Here is a 21,153-nt window from a genome sequence, read left to right as displayed (position 1 = left end):
GCACATCACTTGTTACCCAGATTCTACTGAGCCCAAGTGTTGGAAGATCCAAATAAGGTGTTTCCTCATCTTGGGGAGGGGAGTGGCTTCCCCACTGCCCAACACCCTGACCACAGTTGGCCCAGATGGGCTTCAGGGACCAAAAGCTCTACACTGGGGGCAGCAGCACCCTTTCTGTTTGAGTTTCTCTTTCTTCTTCAGTTTCTTTTCAGAACACCACGGCTATCACTCAGTTGTGGCTATTTTCACAACTCTTCTACATAGGAAAGGCAGGCTTAGAGTTTGTTTGTTTAATCCCCACTCAGCAGGGGAGGAAACTGAGGCAGTTATGGACTTGCCCAATATCACACAGATTCGTTTTCAAATAGGAAGAACACTGCAGGGTCTTTTGGCTCCTGAGCAGTTTATTCTAGAGACCTGGCTCTCCAGTAGCCTCGTTAGGGTCATCCAAGGGACAGAAGCTCAGAATCCTCTTCTAGGGCCAGGAAATCAGTCCCCCAACAATGTATCCTATCTGTTTAAAGGAGGTAAGCAATGGTGTGTTCTGGATTCAAGGAAAAGCCACCAAGTCATTGATAAAAATAGAGATTTTATTCTGCAGAGGAAGATACTACGTTGGTGGGGGCGAGGAGCCACTAATAGCTACAGTGGAAGGAAATACTGATTCCGGTAGGCAAAGGCATCTTTGAGAAATTGAGGAGAGGAGAAGAGGGGTCAGAAAAGGCTGGAGGGCAGAAGGAGAGAAGAATAGCAAGGGATTGGGTTGGGGTGGAAGTGGTCTCTGCAAACCAGGCTGGAACCCAGCACAATAAATAGTTTTATTTACAACAACCAAACTCGTGGCTTTGTATCCACGTTTCAGTGCAAATTATTTACACACTGATGAGGAGGCAGGACAGGAAGGGGTAGGAGGTTGCCGAGGGAGGCATGGCTCACAGCTGTTCAATGGCTCCAGAGACAGAGGCTGGGAGAATGGGGATATTTCTGTTGGGTCCCCCAACCTCATTTTCCACATCACAACAGCTGCGCTTTCACCCTGGAACCTCCCTCTTCAGCTGTAGGTGGGGAGGAGAAAGGCCCTGATGCCCAGGTGTGTGTTCAGGGTCTGCTCCCTTGGCAGGAGAATGCGACCTGGAGAAAACGGAGGATAAAGGAGAGGGAGAGAGGCAGGGGGGTTGCTGGCGCGGTGGAAGCAGAGCAACATGTTAGGAGCTGACCCTGATGGGGGAGGGGACGAATCCTTCTCTCACCTCCTGGCCAAGCAGAGGGCAGTGCAACAAGGGGTCTCCCGCGGAGAGGGAGGGAGGTAGGTCCAGGGCAGGTCAATCAGGATGGCCAGAGGGTTCATGCCGCCCCAGGCAAGTGGTTTCAGGAGTCCCCGGGTAGGAGAAGGTGGGAGAAAAGACTGGGTACGAATAAATCGCGGAGTGTGGCTGGAGGGACTGGGTGGGCGCAGATCAGGGTCTTAGGTGCCAGAGAATCTGTTCGGGGGTGGGCTTGAAGAGAACCCTCCTCCGGGCGAGCCCGCGCAGCGCCTCACAGGCACTCGTGCAGGACGCGCGTGTGCGTGCAGTTGCGGCAGCTGACGTGGCAGCACCAGTGGAAGGTGCAGTTGCAGCGCTCCGTGACGCGCTGCGTGCGCGTGCGGTGGCCCCGGCCACAGCAGAGCAGCTCGCAGCCGTCCAGCGCGGGCGACGAGCTGTTGCAGGCGCGCCCCGCCGTGCCCGCTGTACCCAAGCGTCCGCTGTATGTGCAGAAGTTGGGCGATTTCTCAAAGTAGACGAGGTCGTGAGGGGAGGGCGGCTTGTGCGCTGGGTCTTCCGGCTCGAGGCGCAGCAGTTCAGCCCGCGAGGCGCGGTTGCTGCCGCGGTTACCGTAGAGGACGCGCGAGGCGCCATCGAAGCGGTCGCGCAGCACGTCCCCCACGGCGCGCAGCGTGGGCAGCCGCATCCAGCACGTGCGCACCGTGCACGAGCCGGACATGCCGTGGCACTTACACTCCTGGCGCATCTCAGAGAACACCGTCTGGGGGAAAGGAGAAAGAATGGTGTCCCAAGGCACTGTCAGAGCCGCAGCCACTATCCCAGATACCGCCCCCTCCCGGACGCCGCCGAGCCCTTAGCAAAGGCCCAAGCCTAGGCGAGCCCAAGGGAAGGGAGGCACGCAATGTCCCGCGGAGATCTGGACATCAGGCCCAACTCTGCTCCACCGAGAAAATCTGTCTCGGCCTCTCAGCTTTATTTTTTGAATCTGTACAATGGAGGAGCTGTAGGCAATACATTCCACGAGTTGCCTGACTCCTAAGCTCTTCCTTGTCAGCCAGTATCTCTTCTATTCTCTGGCTTCCTTCCAAGCCTCCACTGCCCCCAGATACCCTCGCCTGGTTCCTTACCCTAACCCTTGGTCTTATCACCAGTCATTACTTCCCAAGTTCGAGGTTACCCCCTGCGCAGGGACCCCGAGATCCCTGCCACTCTTTGCTTCGGGTGCAGAGACCCTCAAGCCCGCTCACCGTGCGGCCCGCCTCGTTGTTGTGAAGGTTCATGAGGAAGCGCAGGTCCCGCCCCTTCTCCCCGGAGTCCACAAACTCCCTGCCAAAGAGGCGGCCGAAGTCAATGTTGTCGCTGCAGCCCCCCCAGTGCCAATCGGGACCCCCCGGGCCGCGCCGCCGGTAGTCGCACGTGCAGGACTCGATGGAGCCCTCCGAGCAGGAGCGCGCCACCGAATGGGTGACCCCGGCTGAGGTGATGGCGAAGATAAATGCAGTTTCCCGACAGCCTGTTGGGGAAGGAAGCGGGGATCAGCAAGGGAGCACGCAGGGTGCAACCTGCACCTTCTGTGGTGAGCTTGGAACCCTTGAGTCCTCTGTCCCGACTCCGCCCTTGGAGTCCCGAAAGCCCTGCGGCCCGCGGTGTGCGAAGCTGTTCTCACGGAGAAAGCACATGCGTGGGCACGTAGGCACGTCCACGCTTGTAATCACGCGTTACTGAGACTCAGGGCGCATTTTGGCTCCTCAGTGGAAGTGAGGCAGCCCCAGAGAGAAGAACCGAAAAGAGGGGAGCAGAAGAGTTCTGCACCGCCAAGACCTTTCCGTAGCCCAAACTTTCTGCCCATGTCAGCGATGCAAGCCTTGCTGGTCTGGAGGCAAGACTCACGCCCACAGAGAGCAGCTTCCCAGGCTCCTTTGAGAGGGACTGAAGGGGAGAGCGATAGCCAGCCAGCGTCCACGACTCAGAACTCTCTCTGGCGCAGTGGCTCATAAAACTTAAGTTTCGTGCCCGAAGTTCACGGCTTGAAAGCGCCTGGTAGAACGAGTCTGGCCCAGAGCTGGCACTGGCATGAAGCTATTGGCGGGTGGATCGTGTGACTTTGCAGACGCCCAGGACATCTTCCCTGCACTTGCCCGCCCCTGCCCTGGGGGTGACCCTGCCTTCCCCTGGTGCCGGAAGCGTTACCTTCCTGGGTACCCACCTCGGTTGACGATTTTGCCGAAGAGGTGGGGCCCTGAAGCCGTGGGACAGTTCCAGCGGCGGTTCCGGAACTGCCACTTGCACTCTCGCACAGCGCTCTGCAGCCCCCCGCTCACACTGTGGAGGATCCCAGGGTTCTGGCGGATCAGCCGCCGCTGTTTGCGGCTCAGCAGCTGCAGGCTGGGCTCGAGTACCAGTTGCAGGCTCTTAGAGTCGGTCAGCAGGTTCGTGGAGGAGGCTACGTTCACGATGCCCCTGGTGAGACGCATGATAGGAGCTCAAGCTCTGGAAGGAGACGTGCACCCTAACCAGAAACGTCATGCCCACCCTGTCCTCTTCCTGGGGCTATTAGCCCGAGAAAGAGCGATGGGAGATCAATAATAAGGTAATGACTCCGCGCTCCCGGGCTCACTAGTTTGAAAGGACTGGGAGTCCAGACTTTTATGTGCCCAGGAGTCTTAGGGCTGCTCGGGATCCTGCGCCTGGGACTGGACAGCGGAGGCATGGGGAACCCGGTGACTAGACGTTCACCTTGGTTCTCAGAGCCTGCTTCCCGGCAGCCTGGGCGAGGAAACCCTGGCCTACAGTGCATGCCCACCCAAGGCGTGAAATGCTTAGGGGTCCCACCCTCTTCTTGTCTCCTTTCTGAGTTCATGCCTGGCCCTTCGCTACCCGCTACCCGAGTCTGGGAGACCTGTGGTGTGGCTACCACCGTGAGGCTCGGTTTTGGGCTCAAGGAAGAAGGGCGGTGCTAAATGGAAGTGGGCTCCCTGCCTGGAGTATAATGGGCCACCAGGCACTCCATTCACCCCACTTTAGCAGAGCTGGATTCTCTGGAGCAGCTCCGCTCCAGAGCGCCCCTCGGTGTCTCAGAGGGAAGTCAGAGCGCTGGAGGGAGCCGGTCTGCGGACGGATCCCAGAGCGTGGGAGCTGGATGGGGCTGGCCCCTGGCTCTGTGCCCCGAGACAAGTGGCGACCCCGCACCAGCTCACTTACCACCATCGGCCACTGCTGTTGGCGGCCAGGGCTGCAGGGAGAGCGGCCAGCGCCAGCAACAGCGTAGCGGAAACCCAGCCGGGCAGCAGCACCCGGTGCCCCATGGCCTGCCCGGCCTTGCCCGCTCTGTGCTGCAGTTGGGGCGGCTTTGGCTGCTGCCCGCGGCGGTGGGACGGGACGCGGCGGTGGCGGCAGTGGCGAGAGTTCGCAGTCTGGCTCTAACAGCCCTGGGGGCGGGCAACCGGCTGCATGGCTCGCGGTCCCAGCTGGTGGGCTGAGGCAGCCACGGCGGGCGGCACCGCCTCTTATAGTTGCGGCTCTGGCTGAAATGACGATGGGAGGTTGCCCCGCGGGGCCGCACTGTGGCACCAGGGCGCACCGGTCAGGGGCGCAGACAATGGGCAGCGAGCGGGGCCGTGGCTCCCCGCCCGTCTGAGCCGAGAGCTGACGGGCTGGCCGTCGGGGCTCACCCCCGCCCCCTGCCCGGTGGCTCCCGCCTCCGGGCCTTTACTGGCCGCCGACCCCTCCCCTTGGGACGCCCTCCCACGCGCGCCCGCCTCACTACTCTGCGCGCCCGGAGCCCGTCGGGGACCACCGTCCGCCAGGGGGCGCAGCGAAAATATGCTTTGGGGACAAATTTGCCAGGAACCCAGCCGCTTTGCTGCCCGCTGCCATGGGGCTGTACCCTCGACGTCACCCCGGGCCCCGCCGGCGTCCCCTCTCTCCCCCATCCTGAGTGGAAGAAGGAAAACTGTGGTTCTGGGCAGCGACTCCAGGGAGACGTCTCCCCGCCCAGGAATCCCCGACGGCTGGACAGGAAAGGAAAAAGGGGAGACTGGGGGTGGGGGTGGGGCTGTGGCCAGGAAAATCCCAGGGGTGGGTTGCGGGGTGAGCTGACCAAACAAAGCCCTCAAACATTAGGCAGCGGCGGTTTGTGCTTGTGGGCTGAGAGTGCACAAGTGGCTGTGCTTGTGTGAACGTGTAAATGGGACAGTGCACGTGTGAGTGTGAGAATGTGTGTGAGTATGTTCTGAGGGGATGCACATTCATGTGTGTCCTCATGGGCAGAAACTCCATGTTCTGAGGAGGGATGTTGGGAGACTTTCCCAAGAATCTTGGAACTTAGGCCAAAAGGGATCATCCAGTCATCTTTTCACAGCCACCACCTGGGGCAGTGCATCATCTCCTATGTGTCAGGAAGGAGGTGGCAGCTACATCAGGAGAGACCCAGAAGGTTGACTGAGGAAGAGTGTCTGGAACTGTGTGTGGAGGTGGGTGGATGGATGGATGCGTGGGAGTTCAATATGCATACATGTGTCACTTCCACCCTGTTTACCTTGTGTCATCCTATGGTGTGTCACCCTATGGCATAGGTCAACTTGTGCATGTCACTGGGGGAGGAAGACGAGGCCTGTAACCAAGGTGGTATCAAGATGGGTGAGGCCTGGAGTGGCTGAGTCTCAGAGGAAAGGAAGGGCAGTGGAGTAGATGTCAGGTGTGCATATGGAGGAGCTGGGAGAGAAGGGCTGCTGGCTAAACCGAAGCCAGAATAGGGAACTTGTGCCTCCATGTGTCTGCTTTTTTTTTAAAATTTATTTTTCTGCCAAGTTTCTGTCTCCACTCCCCCTAACAAAAACTCTGGCTCTTCTCACTCTCACCATGCCAGGATACCTAGGGTGCCTGTGACCATCTCATCCTTTATACACTTTTCTCTCTCATGTCCCCACTTAATCTCAGCCTCAAGGCCACCTCTGCCTCCTATTGAAGAAGTAGCTGCTGTTCCCTATGTGGGGCCTAGGGGGCACTGCCAGCCTGATTATTATGCCCTACCACCACACACAGATGGCCTCTGGAAGGGGGGGAGGATCTCATTTACATCTCTCTTCTCTCCTCATTTTACAGAGGAAAAACTAGATTAGGCAGTTGTCCAAGGGCCACACAGCTAATAAATGAATAAATGATAAAGCCAGGTTAAAACCCAGACCATTTTGGCTCAAAGCCCATGCTCCTTCCACCTTACCGGCAGCTTGTGAATGTGCAGAAGTAGCAGGCTGGGGACCCTTCTCAAAACTGACAGATAAATGCAAATGATCTTTAGGGTCTTCCTGCCTCCCTTTTGGATCCTCTGTTTTTCATTTTCCCTGCATTTAGGATGCTTTTTGACTGAATAAGGTACCCAGGCCTGATCCTACAGAGTTCCAAGTCCCAGAAATGACCAGGTCTCCCCTCTAATGCAGAGAAATCACTCTAAGGAATAATGCCTGGTAAGTTTAATCTTCCTGGGGCACCTGCATTTTAAATGAGATGCATATTTAACCCAAATGAAGCCTGATGGAGGTTATTTTTGAGGGGAATACTTTCCCAGGCCCTTTGCCCAGTCCAGTATACCTGGCCCCTCCAAGGATGTGACCCTGAGGGCCAAGGGATACTGGCCATGCATCCTCCACAGGCCCCAATGCCAGGAGTCTCTGCAGAGGCCACCCAGCATGGATGGCTTGCATAAATAGACAGTGTACCATGGGCAGCTGGTCCTTTGTCCCTTAGGAGTTTCTTCCCACTGGAGCCTGGGTCACATCTTTTGGCTTGGTGGGAGGAGGAGTGAGCTGGGCTGTAAGAAGGGCAGCCCAGTCTGTGGCCACTGGTGACAAGCAGAGGTGGGAAGAGGAGAAAGAAGGATCCAGTGCCCTTCATTCCACCATTCTGCCCACCAGAAATAGTGGGAAAGAGTGGGATGGCTCTAGGTCTTGGTCACATTGTGTTTGTCCTGGTCCAAATTTTCTATTTAGATCAAATCATAACTCTGTCAATTGTCCTCTCTTTCTTTCCTGCATCATCAATTTACCTCCCTACTGGGTCATACCCATAAGCATACAAATATGCTGTAATGTCTCCCATCTGAAAAATCCAAAAGCTTCCTTTAACTTCACATTACCACCCAAGATTGCCCCATTTCTCTGCTCTCTGTTATTGCAGAACTCAAAAGTGTTCCTTTAATCACCAGTACCAGTTTTTTCTTTATTCTCCCTTTTTACCACCCTAATCACAACTTTGAACCCCCCTATATTTCCTTATCAAAATCATCCATGACCTCCATTTTGCTCTACAGTAAAATCTCAGTTCTTCCCCTAATCAACTTTTTAGGAACAGCAAACAGCAGGCAGATTTGAACACTTCCTTCTTGAAATATTGTCACTTGATTTCTGGAACACCATTCCTACCTTCCTGGCTGCTCACCTTCTCAGTCTGTTTATCTGGTTCCACCTTTGTACCCAGTTTCCACATGACTCGTTGGAGTGCACCCCAATTCAATCTGGAGCTTCTTCTTGGTCTACGTGCATGCCCTTGGTGAACTATCTAGTCTCACACTCCCTAATTTTACCTCTGGCCCTGAACTCTGGACTTGCATATCTAATACTTGAATAAACATCTCAAAATGTACAAGGTCCAAAACTAAGCTCCTGATTCTTCCCTTGCACCTGCTCTTTTTTGTCATGTCCATCTCAGTAAATGGCAGCTCCATCCTTTCAATTACTCTGGGCAAGAATCTTAGAGCCATCCTCCACGTGTCTGTTTCTCATACTCCGTGTCAAATCATTTTTTAAAAAATCCCACCCTTCTAAAATATATGTAGAATCTGATCCATTCTTTTTTTCCCTTTTAAAATTGAAGTATTGTTGATTTACAATGTTGTGTTAGTTTCTGGTGTACAGCACAGTGATTCAATTGTACATTTGAATCCGATGCATTCTTACCACTCACTCCTGCAGCACAGGTCAGAGCCACCATCATCTCTTTCCTGTATTATGGCAATAGCCTCCTAACAGCTCTCCCTGCCTCTGCCCTTGCGCCTCCAAAATCTATTTTCCACACAGCAGCCAGAGACATTCTTTCTAAAACAAAGTCAGATCATTGCATTCTCTGTTCAGAATTTTCCAACGAGTCCCTATCTCACTCAAAGGAAAAGGCAAAATCTTTATGTTGCCTACAAGGCCCTATATCATCTGACCCTGCTCCTTCCTTGTCCTCTAACTTGACTGCCTGCCACTCTCCCCTATGGGTTCCTCCCTCAGTCACACTGGCCTCCTTGCTAATTCCTTGAACATACCCAGTAAATGCCTATCTCAAGATCTTTGCACCTGCTTTTCTGCCTTCTAGGGTGTCCTTCCTCAGATGTCTCCATGAGTTTTTTTCTTCACATCCCTTTTCCTCCCCCTATATAAAATGGAATTCCACTATCTCCTTTACCCTGTTTTGTTTTTCTCTGTATCAGTTTTGACCATGGATAACTTTAAAGTCTGAAAGTCAAAAATCAGTTGCAAACCACTCCCATGGAATAGGAATAGGGGAAAGAGTTGTTGGAGAGGTAAGAGTCTTTACCTTGAATGGGTCTGGGGAGGCATCAGGGGACCAAAGCTAAGAGTTTGTGGGCAGAGGAGCCTGCCTTCCTTTGAAGCACCAGCAGGTGGCACTACCTCCTTAGGCTGGAAAGGCATCCACCTTCGTTAGAGAAGAGGGCAAAGTTCTGTCGTGGGTGATCCCACAGATTTGTTGGGGCCAACTGCTGAATGTGGGGGGTTTCCTGAGAGTCCAGCGCAGCGGACCCTTTGGTGCCTCCAGGTGGCGGCCTGCGGTGCTGCAGCAGAAGGCGTGAGAGGCAGAGGGTGGGCAGCACAGCTGAGCTCACCGCCGCCGCGGGCGCATCCATCCCTCCCGGGCCTATAATTTGGGTTCCCCGGGCCTGGCCGCCCCTATCAGCGGCTCAGCAATAGATGAGTCACCCGGGACCCCGGGCCAAGGCAAACAGGGGAGGGGGGAGGAGGGGGGAGGAGGGGGGAGGCTCCCTGCACTCAGCTAAAGCCGCCGCGTCAGTTGCTGGATCCCCCAATCTCCAGGGGCCCCGACTCTTTTCTTTGACCCCCGCCCTATAGGGCCCCAGTGTTCTTCTCAGATTGCTCTCAATACATCCTCCATCCCCATGATGGGAAGGCAGCCCCCTTCCCTTCCTGTCCTTGAGGGGAAGGGGGACTATCTTGCTCCCATTCTCTCCCTGAAGTAATGATAGCCCCTCACTTTCCCCCTGCTGTCATGGCCCCAACCCTTGTCAAGGTCTCTCTGGTTCCCGCCCTCCCCTTTCCTGGAGCTGGCCGCGTGCTTGGGGTATTAGGCAATGGGTGTGTACCCGCAGCCCTCTCCAGGCCCCGCCTGCCCCACCACCCTCCAGCCGCCTGCGGGTCAGTGCTCAGGCCAGCCGGTCGGACAGAGGGCACTGGGGGCCAGCTCAGGCCACCCAGTCTGCTTGCCTATGGCCTCCTGTCCCAGAGCTGGGCTTCTGTGGGGAGACAAAATAGAAGCATGGGTCCTTGGATTTGGGACAGGTCAGCTTGGGGAAGTCCTGGGGTCACTAAGAAGTTGGAATCTGTGGTAATAGTTCTGACCCTGGTCCTTCCTTGGCACCTGACTATACTGAGCCTGACAAGGGTAGAATCAGAAGAAGCAACCTGAAACCGGAGGGAGAACCAGAGACACATGGAGAACACAAACGTCTAAGAGGTCCCCCCGGTAGAAGAGGGGCATAGGAAACCTGGTTCCCCTCCTCCAGGGGATGTCGGTAAAGTTCCAGGCTGACATGCAGGGAACAGGACAAGGACACTAGTGACAATCACTGAATCCAGGTGTAAGGACAAAAGCTACTGAGATAGGGTACAGTTCCTGGTGGCTTCAAAAGCCACACCTACTTGGGTTCTTGGCCCCTAAACAGGAAGCAGGGGCAAGAGCTCTAGGGCTCCTTCTCCTTCTCACCTCTCTCCCAGAGGTGAGAAAGCAGAGAAAAGCAACCTTCTGGGGTCATAGCTGTCCAGTGTCAGGAACCATGGCACTTTCACCTCCCCAGCCTGCATGAGGCCTGACACATAAAGGTGGTTGATAAATATCCCAACAGATGAAAGTCACTAATGGTGTTCAGACAGCTCTGCCCCCTAGACAGCAGTGCCCCCTGCAGCACGGGGCAGGACCTGCAGCTGCACAAACTGGAGGCTGGCTGCCCAAGCAGAGCTGCATGGCCACTACCAAGGAAGAGATGACTGTGGCTGTGGGTTTCAGCCCCATGGCTCTACTTCTCCGGGGGGCCTGTCTCTGAGTCAACGTGCCAGCCTTGGGCTCTCGGGGCCAGCCGTGCCTTGGGCTGCGGTCTGGCAGGGGCGGGGGGCGGCTGGGAAGCCTGGGGCCCCTCTCTGGCAAAAATAGCCCGCAGTGGTTAGAGCTGGGAGGGTGAGTCAGGCAGGAGCACAGTGGCGCCTAACCCCTTCGCTGCCACTGGATCTCCCTAAGGTGGTTTAGCCCCGGTCTGGTCTGTGCAACCCAAGATCAGGCTCTTTCCCTGGGCTCAGTTTGGGATCCTGAGGCCCTCCCATGAGAAGCAAGTTTGTGAGTCTAGAGCAGAAATATGGACTAACCGGAGTGCAGATCCAGGATCCTGGGAAGAGCAGGAGACCTCTGCTGGCAAGGATGCCTGTGAGCCAAGGGAAGCATGGGGGCAGGCTGAAGATCTCTGGGTCTCCCCCAGCTTCTGCTAGGGCCAAACTCTGAGGCCAAAGCTGACCCCTCCCAAGGGGCAGGAGTAGGGCTTGGAGGTGGGCGGAAGCCAAGCCACCCAGAAGGGAGATTCTCCTGCCAGCTCAGATTGCCCTGCCGTGGGCGCTCCTTGAGGGCTCTACTGGTGACTGTCCAGCGAGAGAAGTCAGTTCTCAGCTCCATCTTCATCTTGTCCAAGGCACCTTCCAGCCATCCAGCAATGGATAGGGAAACTGAGGCAAAGAGAAATGACCACCTGGGACCAGGATCCTGGCTCCCTAGTCTAGGTCACTGCACCCTCTTCGCAGCCTTGGTGATCCTAGAGCAGGTGAGTGGAACTCTGGCCACCTCCCCCTTCACAGGGGCCAAGCCTGAGTCCGGGCGTCGGGGGAGAGGGTGTGTGTGTTCACTGGGAGGAGGGGGAGCGGCTGAGCTCTCCGGGTCAAGGCGGGGGGTGCTAGGAGTAGGGTGGGGATGCCCCGGGCTCGGGGAGGGGCCACCGCTCTGTCAGCCGCGGCAGAGACGCCGGTGAGCTCGGCGCGAGTAGAGCCAGAGCCCCCAGTTCTTTGCTCGCCCGCTCGCTAGCTTTCTCGATCACTCCCTCCCTTCCTCCCTCCCTTCTTCCCGGCGGCCGCGGCGGCGCTGGGGAAGCGGCGAAGAGGAGTGGCCCTGCCCTGGAAGAATGCGGCTCTACCGAGGGGGCAGAACCCGACGCAGTCTCCCCACGGTTTGAACAGCCAGAGCCCAGGCGACCCAACCGCGCCGGTGGCGGACTCCACACCAGAGCAGCTGGAGGTAATCGGAACCGGGAAAGCAGGGAGGGCAGGGACGCGCACACGGGGGACGAGACAGGCACACTGGTAGTCAGACAGACAGACACGCATCCGCCCTCGGGGGCAGAGATACCGATGGAGCCAGGGATATTGCCAGAGATAAAAACACAGCAAATAAAGGAGTGGCCCAGATTTGGAGGGCAATGAACGCGAGAGCAAAGGGGTGGGGACTGAGACTGGGGACCTAGGGGGGACCAGATGAGCGATGCTAGGAGGAGGGGAACATGTAGTTAGCAAAGGTGGTAGACGAGAAAGAGGACTCCGCTTGCGCCGCGATCCCTTCTAGGAGGGAACTCAGTTCCCTCCCTGCCTTTGCCGCACCTGGAGCTTCCTCTGGCTCTCTACTGCCGAAGAAGGGGGCAGAGTGGGCTGGGGAGCCCATTCTTCCACGCTTTTCGGGGAACCTGATGGCCCTCGACGGCACCTGGAGGCGTCACTCCCCTCTTTCAACCCTTCCGGCTGTGGGTGGTGGGGAACTCCCTCCCAATCCTCACCCATAGCCCTGAGAGTGGGTGAAGCTGTGTTGGGGAGTGGGGAGCCAGTCGTGGGGCCCTGAAAAAGGGAACGGTGGGCAAGGTAGTGGAGAGCTGTTTGTGAGTCTACACATCTGTCTGCACGTGAGTGTGTGTCTGTGTGCCAGGCATTGTCTGGCTGGGTTGGGCTCCAGGGCAATGACATAAGTCCCAGCTTCGAGTCCTGGACTCTTCCTCCAGGGCCCAGGTACTCTGGGAAACAAGGGCTGATACTTGTTTTGTTTGGGGGGAGGGGGGAGAATGAGAAGTCAGTGGGGTGGCACTAGTGAGTTAAGAGCCCGAAGTTGGGGATCCTTCGGTTGCCCAGGCGAGCCACCCTATTCCAGAGCCCTCATTAAAGTCTCCCTGTTCCGCAGGCCCTGATCGATCTGCCCACCGGCGCCTTCGGGCCCGGGCTTCGACATGCGGGAGGAGCCCCGGCCGCGGCCTCCGCCCTCGGGCCTCGCGGGTCTCCTGTTCCTGGCGTTGTGCAGTCGGTGAGCAGTTCCCCTGTCACCCAGCCCAAGAGATAAAGCCCTGGGCTAGAAGCACCGAGTCGGGGCGGGAGCAATCGGAGGGGGCGCGAGGCCTGGACCACAGACCCTGAAACGCCTTCTCCGTTCCCAGGGCCCTAAGCAATGAGATTCTGGGCCTGAAGCTGCCGGGCGAGCCGCCGCTGACCGCCAACACCGTGTGCTTGACGCTGTCGGGCCTGAGCAAGCGGCAGTTAGGCCTGTGCCTGCGCAGCCCCGACGTGACGGCGTCGGCGCTTCAGGGCCTGCACATCGCAGTCCACGAGTGTCAGCACCAGCTGCGCGACCAGCGCTGGAACTGCTCTGCGCTGGAGGGCGGCGGCCGCCTGCCGCACCACAGCGCCATCCTCAAGCGCGGTGAGCCTGACCGGGCGGGTCTGCGCCGCCGCCGGGGCTGGGGGGCGGGGGGCAGGCCGAGGCGGGCGGAGGCGGGAAGGGACGGGTTCACGACTGCGGGAGGGGCTGCCCCGGGAATTCCCCCCGGAGCCGCGCGAAGCTGGGTCTGGCCACCCGTCTGGGGCCCTGCGCTTCTGACTTCCACCTGCGCGCTGCCGGCAAGGCAGCTGGGTCCCGGTTCCCCTACCCTAGGGCCCCTCTTTCCTGCCTCCGCCCAGCTCGATCTGGGTTGCACCTGTGAGCAAGAGATGCCCCCAGTCCTGGAAGCTTCAAATGTCCCCCTCCTTTCCTCCCCCAATTTTCTGCCCCTCCCTCTCCATGGGACAAGCCCAGGCTGGTGTCCCCAGAGCCTCAGCGGGGGTGGGGTGACGCCCCCAACCGTTTAAGGGTTAAACCTACCCCCCTAATTACTGGGGTTCCCAGAAGCAGAAGCTGGGAACAAAGACCCTGATGGCTTTGAAGCCGGGGAGCATACCCCTCCTCTGTGCTGTGAGAGCCCCAGGTGGCTCTCACCTGAGCAGGTGAGGAAAGGCTAGAGGAGTGGAGAACAGGTCACTGCCGGCCTGGTCTGGGGGCCCTGGTCTGGGAGGCATCCCTGGAGGAGTAAACATCCATCTGAGGCTCAGCTCAAGGGTAGGGGCATTACTTTGGGGACTACAGGGTTAATAGGCAGCTGCCATCTGCGGGGGAATTCCCGAGACTTGTGCAAACAGCTTCACCCCTGGAGGGTTGGGGTTGGGGGGATCAGGAGGCTGGGCCAGGAGCCCTGCATCCTGAGGTGGGAGAGGCCTGGCCCCTAAGGAGGTGCTGTCTCTCTTCCTCTCAGAGCTCCAGAGATCCCCTGCCTAAAAGGAAGTGAGGGACCCCCTCCTTCACCACAGGGCCTGGGGTAGGGGAAGGCTTTGATGCCCAAATGAGAAGAATGTCTCCCTAAGTCTGGGAAAGGCTTATCATCCTGAGCCTCTGTGACCCCCAAAACATAACAAAGAAGCCAACATTTTAAGAGGGCCTTAGGGAAAAATCACCCCCACCTCTCTCCCCATCCCAGCATTTTATAGAGTAATAGCAGGTTAGGATAAACATAAAGGGCAGTCTTAACGGGCAAATATAAAACTAGAAACTGGGAAGAGGAAGGACAGCTCCACAGTTCCAGTGCTTTGGGGAAGTTAGGGTGGTGGAGGGTAGGTTGGTTGAGACTGATTAAAATAACCTTCAATTTAGGGGAGAAAAAAAAACACAAAACCAAAGGCCTCTGCTTCCACCCCACCTGCAGGGCTGGGGAATTTCTAAGGCTTTCAGATGTAGAACTCAGTGAACACATCTTCAAAGACCTCAGGGACTCTCTTAGTCATCTCCCAACCCCAGGGGTCTTTCCCTCTAGACTGGCTCTTTCATCCACACCTGAAAATCCCAGACTTACAGAGCAAGAATGGGCCTCGGGGATCCTCTCAACCCATCCTCTTCCTTTATAGATGAGGAAACTGAGGCTGTATGCTTTCTGTCCTCTTCCTTCTCCCGTGACTTGCTCCAAATCACTCAGCTGGTGAATGCCAGGGTCAGGACGCAGTTATGAATTTCTGGAATTGAAGGGTGGCTGTTTATTTCCTTCGGCCTCCTTACTCTCAGCTGCCTGCCAAACTTACCCCTACCATCACACCCTTGTCATCCTCAGGTTTCCGGGAGAGTGCTTTTTCCTTCTCCATGCTGGCTGCTGGGGTCATGCACGCAGTAGCCACGGCCTGCAGCCTGGGCAAGCTGGTGAGCTGCGGCTGCGGCTGGAAGGGCAGTGGTGAGCAGGATCGGCTGAGGGCCAAACTGCTGCAGCTGCAGGCACTGTCCCGGGGCAAGAGTTTTCCCCACTCCTTGCCCAGCCCAGGCCCTGGCTCAGGCTCCAGTCCTGGCCCCCAGGACACATGGGAATGGGGTGGCTGTAACCATGACATGGACTTTGGAGAGAAGTTCTCTCGGGATTTCTTGGATTCCAGGGAAGCTCCCCGGGACATCCAGGCACGCATGCGAATCCACAACAACAGGGTGGGGCGCCAGGTATGTGTATGCAACTTGTCCTGGGTCTCCCTAGCTTTCAAGGCCTGGCCAGATTTTGGGAGGCACAGCAGAGTAAGAGGATGAGATGTGGTGGGTGATTGTCACTCCCCATCTGGGTGACCTGGAGCAGAGCAAGTCACATAACTTTAGTTTTGCGTCGGTAAAATGAGTCTAATGATACGTACCTAACAATGTCATTAACAGTGAGCACTGGGCAGAGTGCCTAGTCCTTGGTGGGTGCTCACTACGTGTAGCTATTATTACAGCTGCCTTCCCCACAGAATTTAGTGGTGCTCTGGGCTAGACTCCCTGATTTAGCAGTGCTCAGTCTGGAAAGAGCACTGGACTGGGAGTCAGGACAACTGGAGCTGAGTCTCTGTTACCAGCTAGTGGTTGAAGATGGGTGAATGACACTATGCTCTGGCTTTAGTTCTCCAACCAGAAAATGAGGGATTTGGGCTATTAGCCAGCCTCGCAGTGCCTTTCTCTTCTGATATCTGTTGTCATTCTTGCCTCTATTTATCCTTCTGTGCTTTCTATTCCCTCCCCTCTCCCGTGTCTCTGTACTCCGTCCATTTGCTGCCCTCCCCTTCACCTCTCCACCACCCTCACAATGTTCTAGGTGGTAACTGAAAACCTGAAGCGGAAATGCAAGTGCCATGGCACGTCTGGCAGCTGCCAGTTCAAGACCTGCTGGAGGGCAGCCCCAGAGTTCCGAGCGGTGGGGGCAGCCTTGAGGGAGCGGCTGGGCCGCGCCATCTTCATCGATACCCACAACCGCAACTCTGGAGCATTCCAACCCCGCCTTCGTCCCCGACGCCTCTCAGGAGAGCTGGTCTACTTTGAGAAGTCTCCTGACTTCTGTGAGCGAGACCCCACCGTGGGCTCCCCGGGCACGCGGGGCCGGGCCTGCAACAAGACCAGTCGCCTGCTGGATGGCTGTGGCAGCCTGTGCTGTGGCCGTGGGCACAATGTGCTCCAGCAGACGAGGGTTGAACGCTGTCACTGCCGCTTCCACTGGTGCTGCTATGTGCTGTGTGACGAGTGCAAGGTCACAGAGTGGGTCAACGTGTGTAAGTGAGGGTCAGCCTCACTGCAGGGCTGGGGAAGGGGAGGAGCACCAGTGCAGACTTTTGCTCTGATTTCTGTCCAGGGCCAATCATTCTTGGCCCCGGAAGCCCACAGTATCTACCTGGAAATAGCTTTGGGGGCAGTAGGGGTCAGGTGGAGTCTGTGAGGTGTGGCCTTCTCCCCAACAGTTAGGAGGGCCTTAGGGGGGACCTGTCCCCCTCTACTGCTCCTTAAAACACCTGAATGGACTAAGATGAAATGAACTGTATTGCTACCCTCTACCCAACCCTGCGGTCCCTTTAACTCTGATGCATACTCCTCTTGGCTGGGGAGTCCTTATAGTTTGACCACTCTTCTTCTTTGAGGGTGAGCCCCAGGCATCCTGTGGAGCCATAAGACTTGCATCCAGAAAGAGACCACTCACTTCTATTTGCTGTTCCCAAACTCCTCTACTGCAGTATGGGCCCCCTCTTAGGGAGTAATGGGAAACAGCAGTAGAGAGGGTTTTCTTAGGGAAGGGAGAGAGTACAGGGCACTCAGAAACCCGGAAAGTTGTCTGTCCAGGCCCTTAGGGAAGCTGCCCTCTCCCCCCAATTCAGATGTTAAAGGGGACCCTCCAAAGGAAGAGTTTTACCCAAGACTCTCTGAGCCTCTTTTTCTTTCTTCAGCAGGAGGGATGGGAATGGATAATTTATTGTACTGAGACTTGTTCTTGGTTCTTGTTTGTAACAAAAATAAATTAAGTTACTGGATCGGTGGATGCAGATGGTGATATTTCTACCCACATTTGGATCCCAGTCCTGGCTTCTTTTCCAGGTGAATTCTCCTACCCTCCCACACTCAATGACTTTATGAATATCATGCCTGATTCCACTGAAGGATTTGGAATGGTCTTCAGGTGACTTAGTTGGCAACTTTTAGTGTGAAAAACCTGGGTGGGGCAGGGGGACGTCTGGGTGTGAGGGACTAGAGATCTAAACATAGGCCCTATTTACTTTCTTAATGCCTCACCTCCACTCCTCTAAAACAGGGTTTGAGAAGTTTTCTTTTTTTTTTTTTTTTTTTTCCTCTCCTGTAAAGGGCTTGACAGTAGATATGTTAGGCTTTTGGGCTTTGTCAAAACTACTCCAGTCTGCCAGCAGACTCTGCTGTCATAGATTGAAAGCAGCCATAGACCATACATAAACAAATGGGCATGGCTCTATGTCCAATAAAACTTAATTCACAAAAATGGACTGCAGGACCAGATTTGGTCTTCTGATTTTGGTTTATTTTGACCCCTATCATACCCCATGAGGTCACCTCTGTTCTGGGTTTTTCAAGTCCTGAAGATATCTCAACATTGCACCTGTGCCCGAAAGAGCAGCTGCTTTTCTCTCTGGCTCCAAACCAGAGAACTTGGGGATAGATAAAAGACTAATGGGAAACATATATAAAGGATTCTTATGCTCAAAATTGGGGTTTTTTGCTTTGGAAATCAGCAAACCCAGCATGCTCCCCCACTGAATTATTTGCATATGTATTCTATCCATCCTTATTCAGAGCTCTTCTGCATTTCATCTTAGTAAAATAATTCCCTTATCTTTTAGGAGATAACCATAACTAGAAAAAACAGAATTTCTTTTATTTCATTTCCAATTTCTTTCTATTTCTAGTCCAGTATCTTTGAAAAGAAACCATTATCTTTCAATTCAGAAAAGGAATATGCATCAAAAATTTAGAACTTTATAAATAATTGAATATTTATGGCGTTGCAAGATCCTGACTCTATCAGGTCATCTCCTTGGCCAGGGAATGCAGAAACAGTCCACTCCTCTAGGCAATGTATATCTATATATCTGCTACACAAATCACCCTCAAAATCAGGTGAAATGATGGTAGCATCAGGGCAGCAGCAAGGGCGGCAAGGAGTGTTGGTTTCAGGCAGTACTTTATGGCAAAACTGTATGTCCTGAGTTTCCACTTGCTCATTGAGAATTCTGGGTTTGGAAATTTGATGGACATAGGACTTTAGGCACTGATTGAGCCTAAGGTGTATGTAGGGTACTAGGGGAGAGAGGGATGCAGCTGGAATAGACCTAGGAAATGAGAGAAAATAATGATAAGGAATATCCAGAACAGGAATTTCTCACACTCAGGAAGAGGGAGGAGAATCTCCCATGAAATCACAGCAGGAATATTTAGTTTCCCCCCATTTCCTTCTTCTGTGCTCTTTTTGGCTCCCTCTCTCTTTCTAGCTTTCTCTCTTCTTTCGTCAGACACACTCTGTGGCAAACTTAAGCCCCAAACCACAACCTTGAGAAATTCCAAATGGATTTTGTCAGCAAGGCCAACACCCCCCTCCCCACCCCTGCTCCCGGCACACGCGCTGGGCTCAGGCCCAGGCCTGGGGTCAGTGACGGGAGTGGGAGTGTGCAACCCACAGAGCGGGTGGCTAAAATTTCAGTTTTTACTTAGCTCCAATGGCAGCCAGAGGGAGGGAGGAAGATTGATGAACTCTGGTCAGGCCTCTTGGCCTCCTTCAGCTCTGGATGACCTCTTCTCCCCTCAGCCTTTCAAGTGGCTGGAAAGCTGGGAAGTTGTGGTGGCTGGCTAATTGCCAGCTGGGCAGCACCCCTCCTGTCTGTGCTCCTGTTTGCTCCATGGGAAGTACCCAGTAATGCTGCAACAGACACTTTCCTCTCCAGACTCCAGAAGGGTGAAGGACAGAAGGCCTGGGAGATTCTCCACTTCCATTCATCAGTTCTGACTCAAATACCATGGTACTTGCTGCTAACTCTATTAGACTGTCACCATCTCCATCCTCTGTCATACCTGGGGCCCAGCTTTGAGAGGATCTGAAGTCTTGGGCAGGAACACTGACAGGTGTCACCTCCTGTCAGAGTCCCACAAGGTGTGTTGATATGGTTGAGGCCCTAGCAAGGACAGTGGCAAAGCATAATTTTGGTGGTCAATGTGTGTGTCTGGTGGCATGTGCTAGAAAATTCTAGAAAAAGAAATGGAAAGAGTGACTATGTGGAGGTATCACAGGGCCCACTCTAGGAGTGTGTGATAACACTGGAGGAGTCTTCTGCCATTTAAAACACAGGGCTTAGGAAGGCAAAGGTCCTTAATGGCAACAGCCGAGGACAGATATAACTCTCTTTGTTGTAAACATGCTCTTTGTTATCCATCTCATCCTTTACCACCTTAAATTAAGGTCCTCTTGGCTTCACGTTCTAGAGTTGTGTTATTCTCCAGGTTAAAATAAGAAAACAAACTGGGACAAGAGGAAGAGACTGCTGAATACATACATGGGGATTGATGGGGACAAGGGATAGACGTGATGTAGCTATCTACCAGCTTAGTTCTTCTTTGGAAGGAGGCAAGAAACAAGGCAAAAAAAAAAAAAAAAAAACCAACCTAGAAAAGCAACAATTTTGGCTCAAGCTTTAGGAAAGAGCCACGTGTTCCCTTATACAGATGGTCCCAACTTACGATGGTTCAACTTACGATTTTTTAAAGACGGTGCAAAAGTGACATGCACTGAGCAGAAACCATAATTTGAATTTTGATCTTTTCCCAGGCTTGTGATATGCAGTACGAAACTCTCTCATGATGCTGGGCAGTGGCAGTGAGCTGCAGCTCCCAATCAGACATGCCATCACAAGGGTAAACAACAGATAAACTTACAGCCATTCTGCGCCCATACAACCATTCTGTCTTTCACTTTCAGTATAGTATTCAACAGATTACATGAGATATTCGACACTTTATTATAAAATAGGCTTTGTGTTAGATGATTTTGCCCAACTGTAGACTAATATAAGTGTTCTGAACACATTTAAGGCAAGCCAGGCTAAGTTATGATGTTCGGTGGGTTAGGCATTTTCAACTTAAGATATTTTCAACTTATGATGGATTTACTGGGATGTAACCGCATTGTAAGCTGAGGAAGATCTGTACTGTTGTTATAAGGAGAGAGGGCACTTCAAGAACCTTCTTCCATTCTTAGTGCCCTTCTTGTATCACAAGCTGTTCCAAGGCAGCTTTGCCTGCCCAGACCGAGGTGCAGAAATGAATGTGAGGAAAGTGACGGTGGGCAGGAACAGAGAAACATGGGGGCAAAAGCCCTCACTTTCCTTGTAATACTAAATTACATACTCATCTAGGTATACTTCCTCATACCACACGTCTGAATATTAGGCTTCAACCGCTTGTCTTTCAAGTTCCAACTTCCTAACTGGCCCAGAGCCCAGCTGTTTCTTTCATTCTCGTAAATTCATCACTCTCCCTGTTCCCTACGGACAAGATCTCTTGATTCAGACCCCAGAGTAACGAATTCTTAGCAGTAAGCGACAACAGTGGTGCAGTGAGGACTGTGACGGGGGATGCACCTAGCCCTGGTTAAGAAATAAAGATGAGATTTGAAGGGGTAAGGGCAAAAGCAAGAAGCTGTTCACTCTTACGCTGCTCCTGACTTTGTCCAAGGAGCCCAAGCCCCGGGCCTCTCAGCCCAACCCATCACCAATGTGGCCAGTATGCAGCCCCAGTCTTAAATTCCAGGCATGGCCCTGGGGTTTGGGATTCTCACCTCTGTCCCCACTGTCTCATTCTCACTTTCCAGCTCCCGCCTCCGCCGCCCGCAGATTCCAGCCCCCACATCTGGCCCCGCGCGGACTTCAGCTCTAACACCCGGCTGCCTCTGCTGCAGCCGCTGCCATGGTGATGGATCTCGCGAGAACTG

At 54.5% G+C, this 21,153-nt stretch overlaps 2 protein-coding genes across 3 annotated transcripts; one reads left to right on the top strand and one right to left on the bottom strand.

The window, feature by feature from the left end:
• Window positions 1–569: 569 nt before the first annotated feature.
• On the bottom strand, window positions 570–21,109 carry WNT1 (Wnt family member 1). 2 transcript variants are annotated; one of them, XM_031462659.2, is made up of 4 exons: window positions 4,467–4,600; window positions 3,472–3,725; window positions 2,513–2,778; window positions 570–2,025 (listed from the first exon to the last, which is right to left on the bottom strand). In XM_031462659.2, the coding sequence occupies exons 1-4, from the start codon at window positions 4,568–4,570 to the stop codon at window positions 1,537–1,539; spliced, it is 1,113 nt and encodes a 370-aa protein (XP_031318519.2). In that variant the 5' UTR covers window positions 4,571–4,600; the 3' UTR covers window positions 570–1,536. The 2 variants fall into 2 exon arrangements, 1 of the variants encoding a protein (XP_031318519.2); XR_010382905.1 differs by lacking the exons at window positions 570–2,025; window positions 2,513–2,778; window positions 4,467–4,600 and adding exons at window positions 14,731–14,887; window positions 21,001–21,109 and having other exon boundaries at window positions 3,663–3,725.
• Window positions 11,495–17,179, top strand: WNT10B (Wnt family member 10B). Its single transcript, XM_031462658.2, has 5 exons — window positions 11,495–11,831; window positions 12,759–12,878; window positions 13,009–13,271; window positions 14,983–15,356; window positions 15,979–17,179. Exons 2-5 carry the CDS (start codon window positions 12,805–12,807, stop codon window positions 16,435–16,437), a joined length of 1,170 nt encoding a protein of 389 aa, XP_031318518.1. The 5' UTR covers window positions 11,495–11,831; window positions 12,759–12,804; the 3' UTR covers window positions 16,438–17,179.
• Window positions 21,110–21,153: the final 44 nt, after the last annotated feature.

This window comes from Camelus dromedarius, chromosome 11 (assembly GCF_036321535.1).
Source record: "Camelus dromedarius isolate mCamDro1 chromosome 11, mCamDro1.pat, whole genome shotgun sequence".
NCBI classification, from domain to species: Eukaryota; Metazoa; Chordata; class Mammalia; order Artiodactyla; family Camelidae; genus Camelus; species Camelus dromedarius.
The sequence above is the reverse complement of the archived record's forward strand: the minus strand, read 5'-3'. Positions and strand labels throughout refer to the sequence as shown.

What these genes read in the sequence shown, in the direction of transcription:
- WNT1 (XM_031462659.2), bottom strand. Translation starts at nt 4,570, where the DNA reads ATGGGGCACCGGGTGCTGCTGCCCGGCTGGGTTTCCGCTACGCTGTTG. An exon ending in AACAGCAGTGGCCGATGGTG is followed by an intron (nt 3,726 to 4,466) that starts GTAAGTGAGCTG and finishes GCGTCTCACCAG; the next exon opens with GGGCATCGTGAACGTAGCCT. An exon ending in CGGCAAAATCGTCAACCGAG is followed by an intron (nt 2,779 to 3,471) that starts GTGGGTACCCAG and finishes CTTCCCCAACAG; the next exon opens with GCTGTCGGGAAACTGCATTT.
- WNT10B (XM_031462658.2), top strand. Translation starts at nt 12,805, where the DNA reads ATGCGGGAGGAGCCCCGGCCGCGGCCTCCGCCCTCGGGCCTCGCGGGT. An exon ending in TTCCTGGCGTTGTGCAGTCG is followed by an intron (nt 12,879 to 13,008) that starts GTGAGCAGTTCC and finishes CTCCGTTCCCAG; the next exon opens with GGCCCTAAGCAATGAGATTC. An exon ending in CAGCGCCATCCTCAAGCGCG is followed by an intron (nt 13,272 to 14,982) that starts GTGAGCCTGACC and finishes TGTCATCCTCAG; the next exon opens with GTTTCCGGGAGAGTGCTTTT.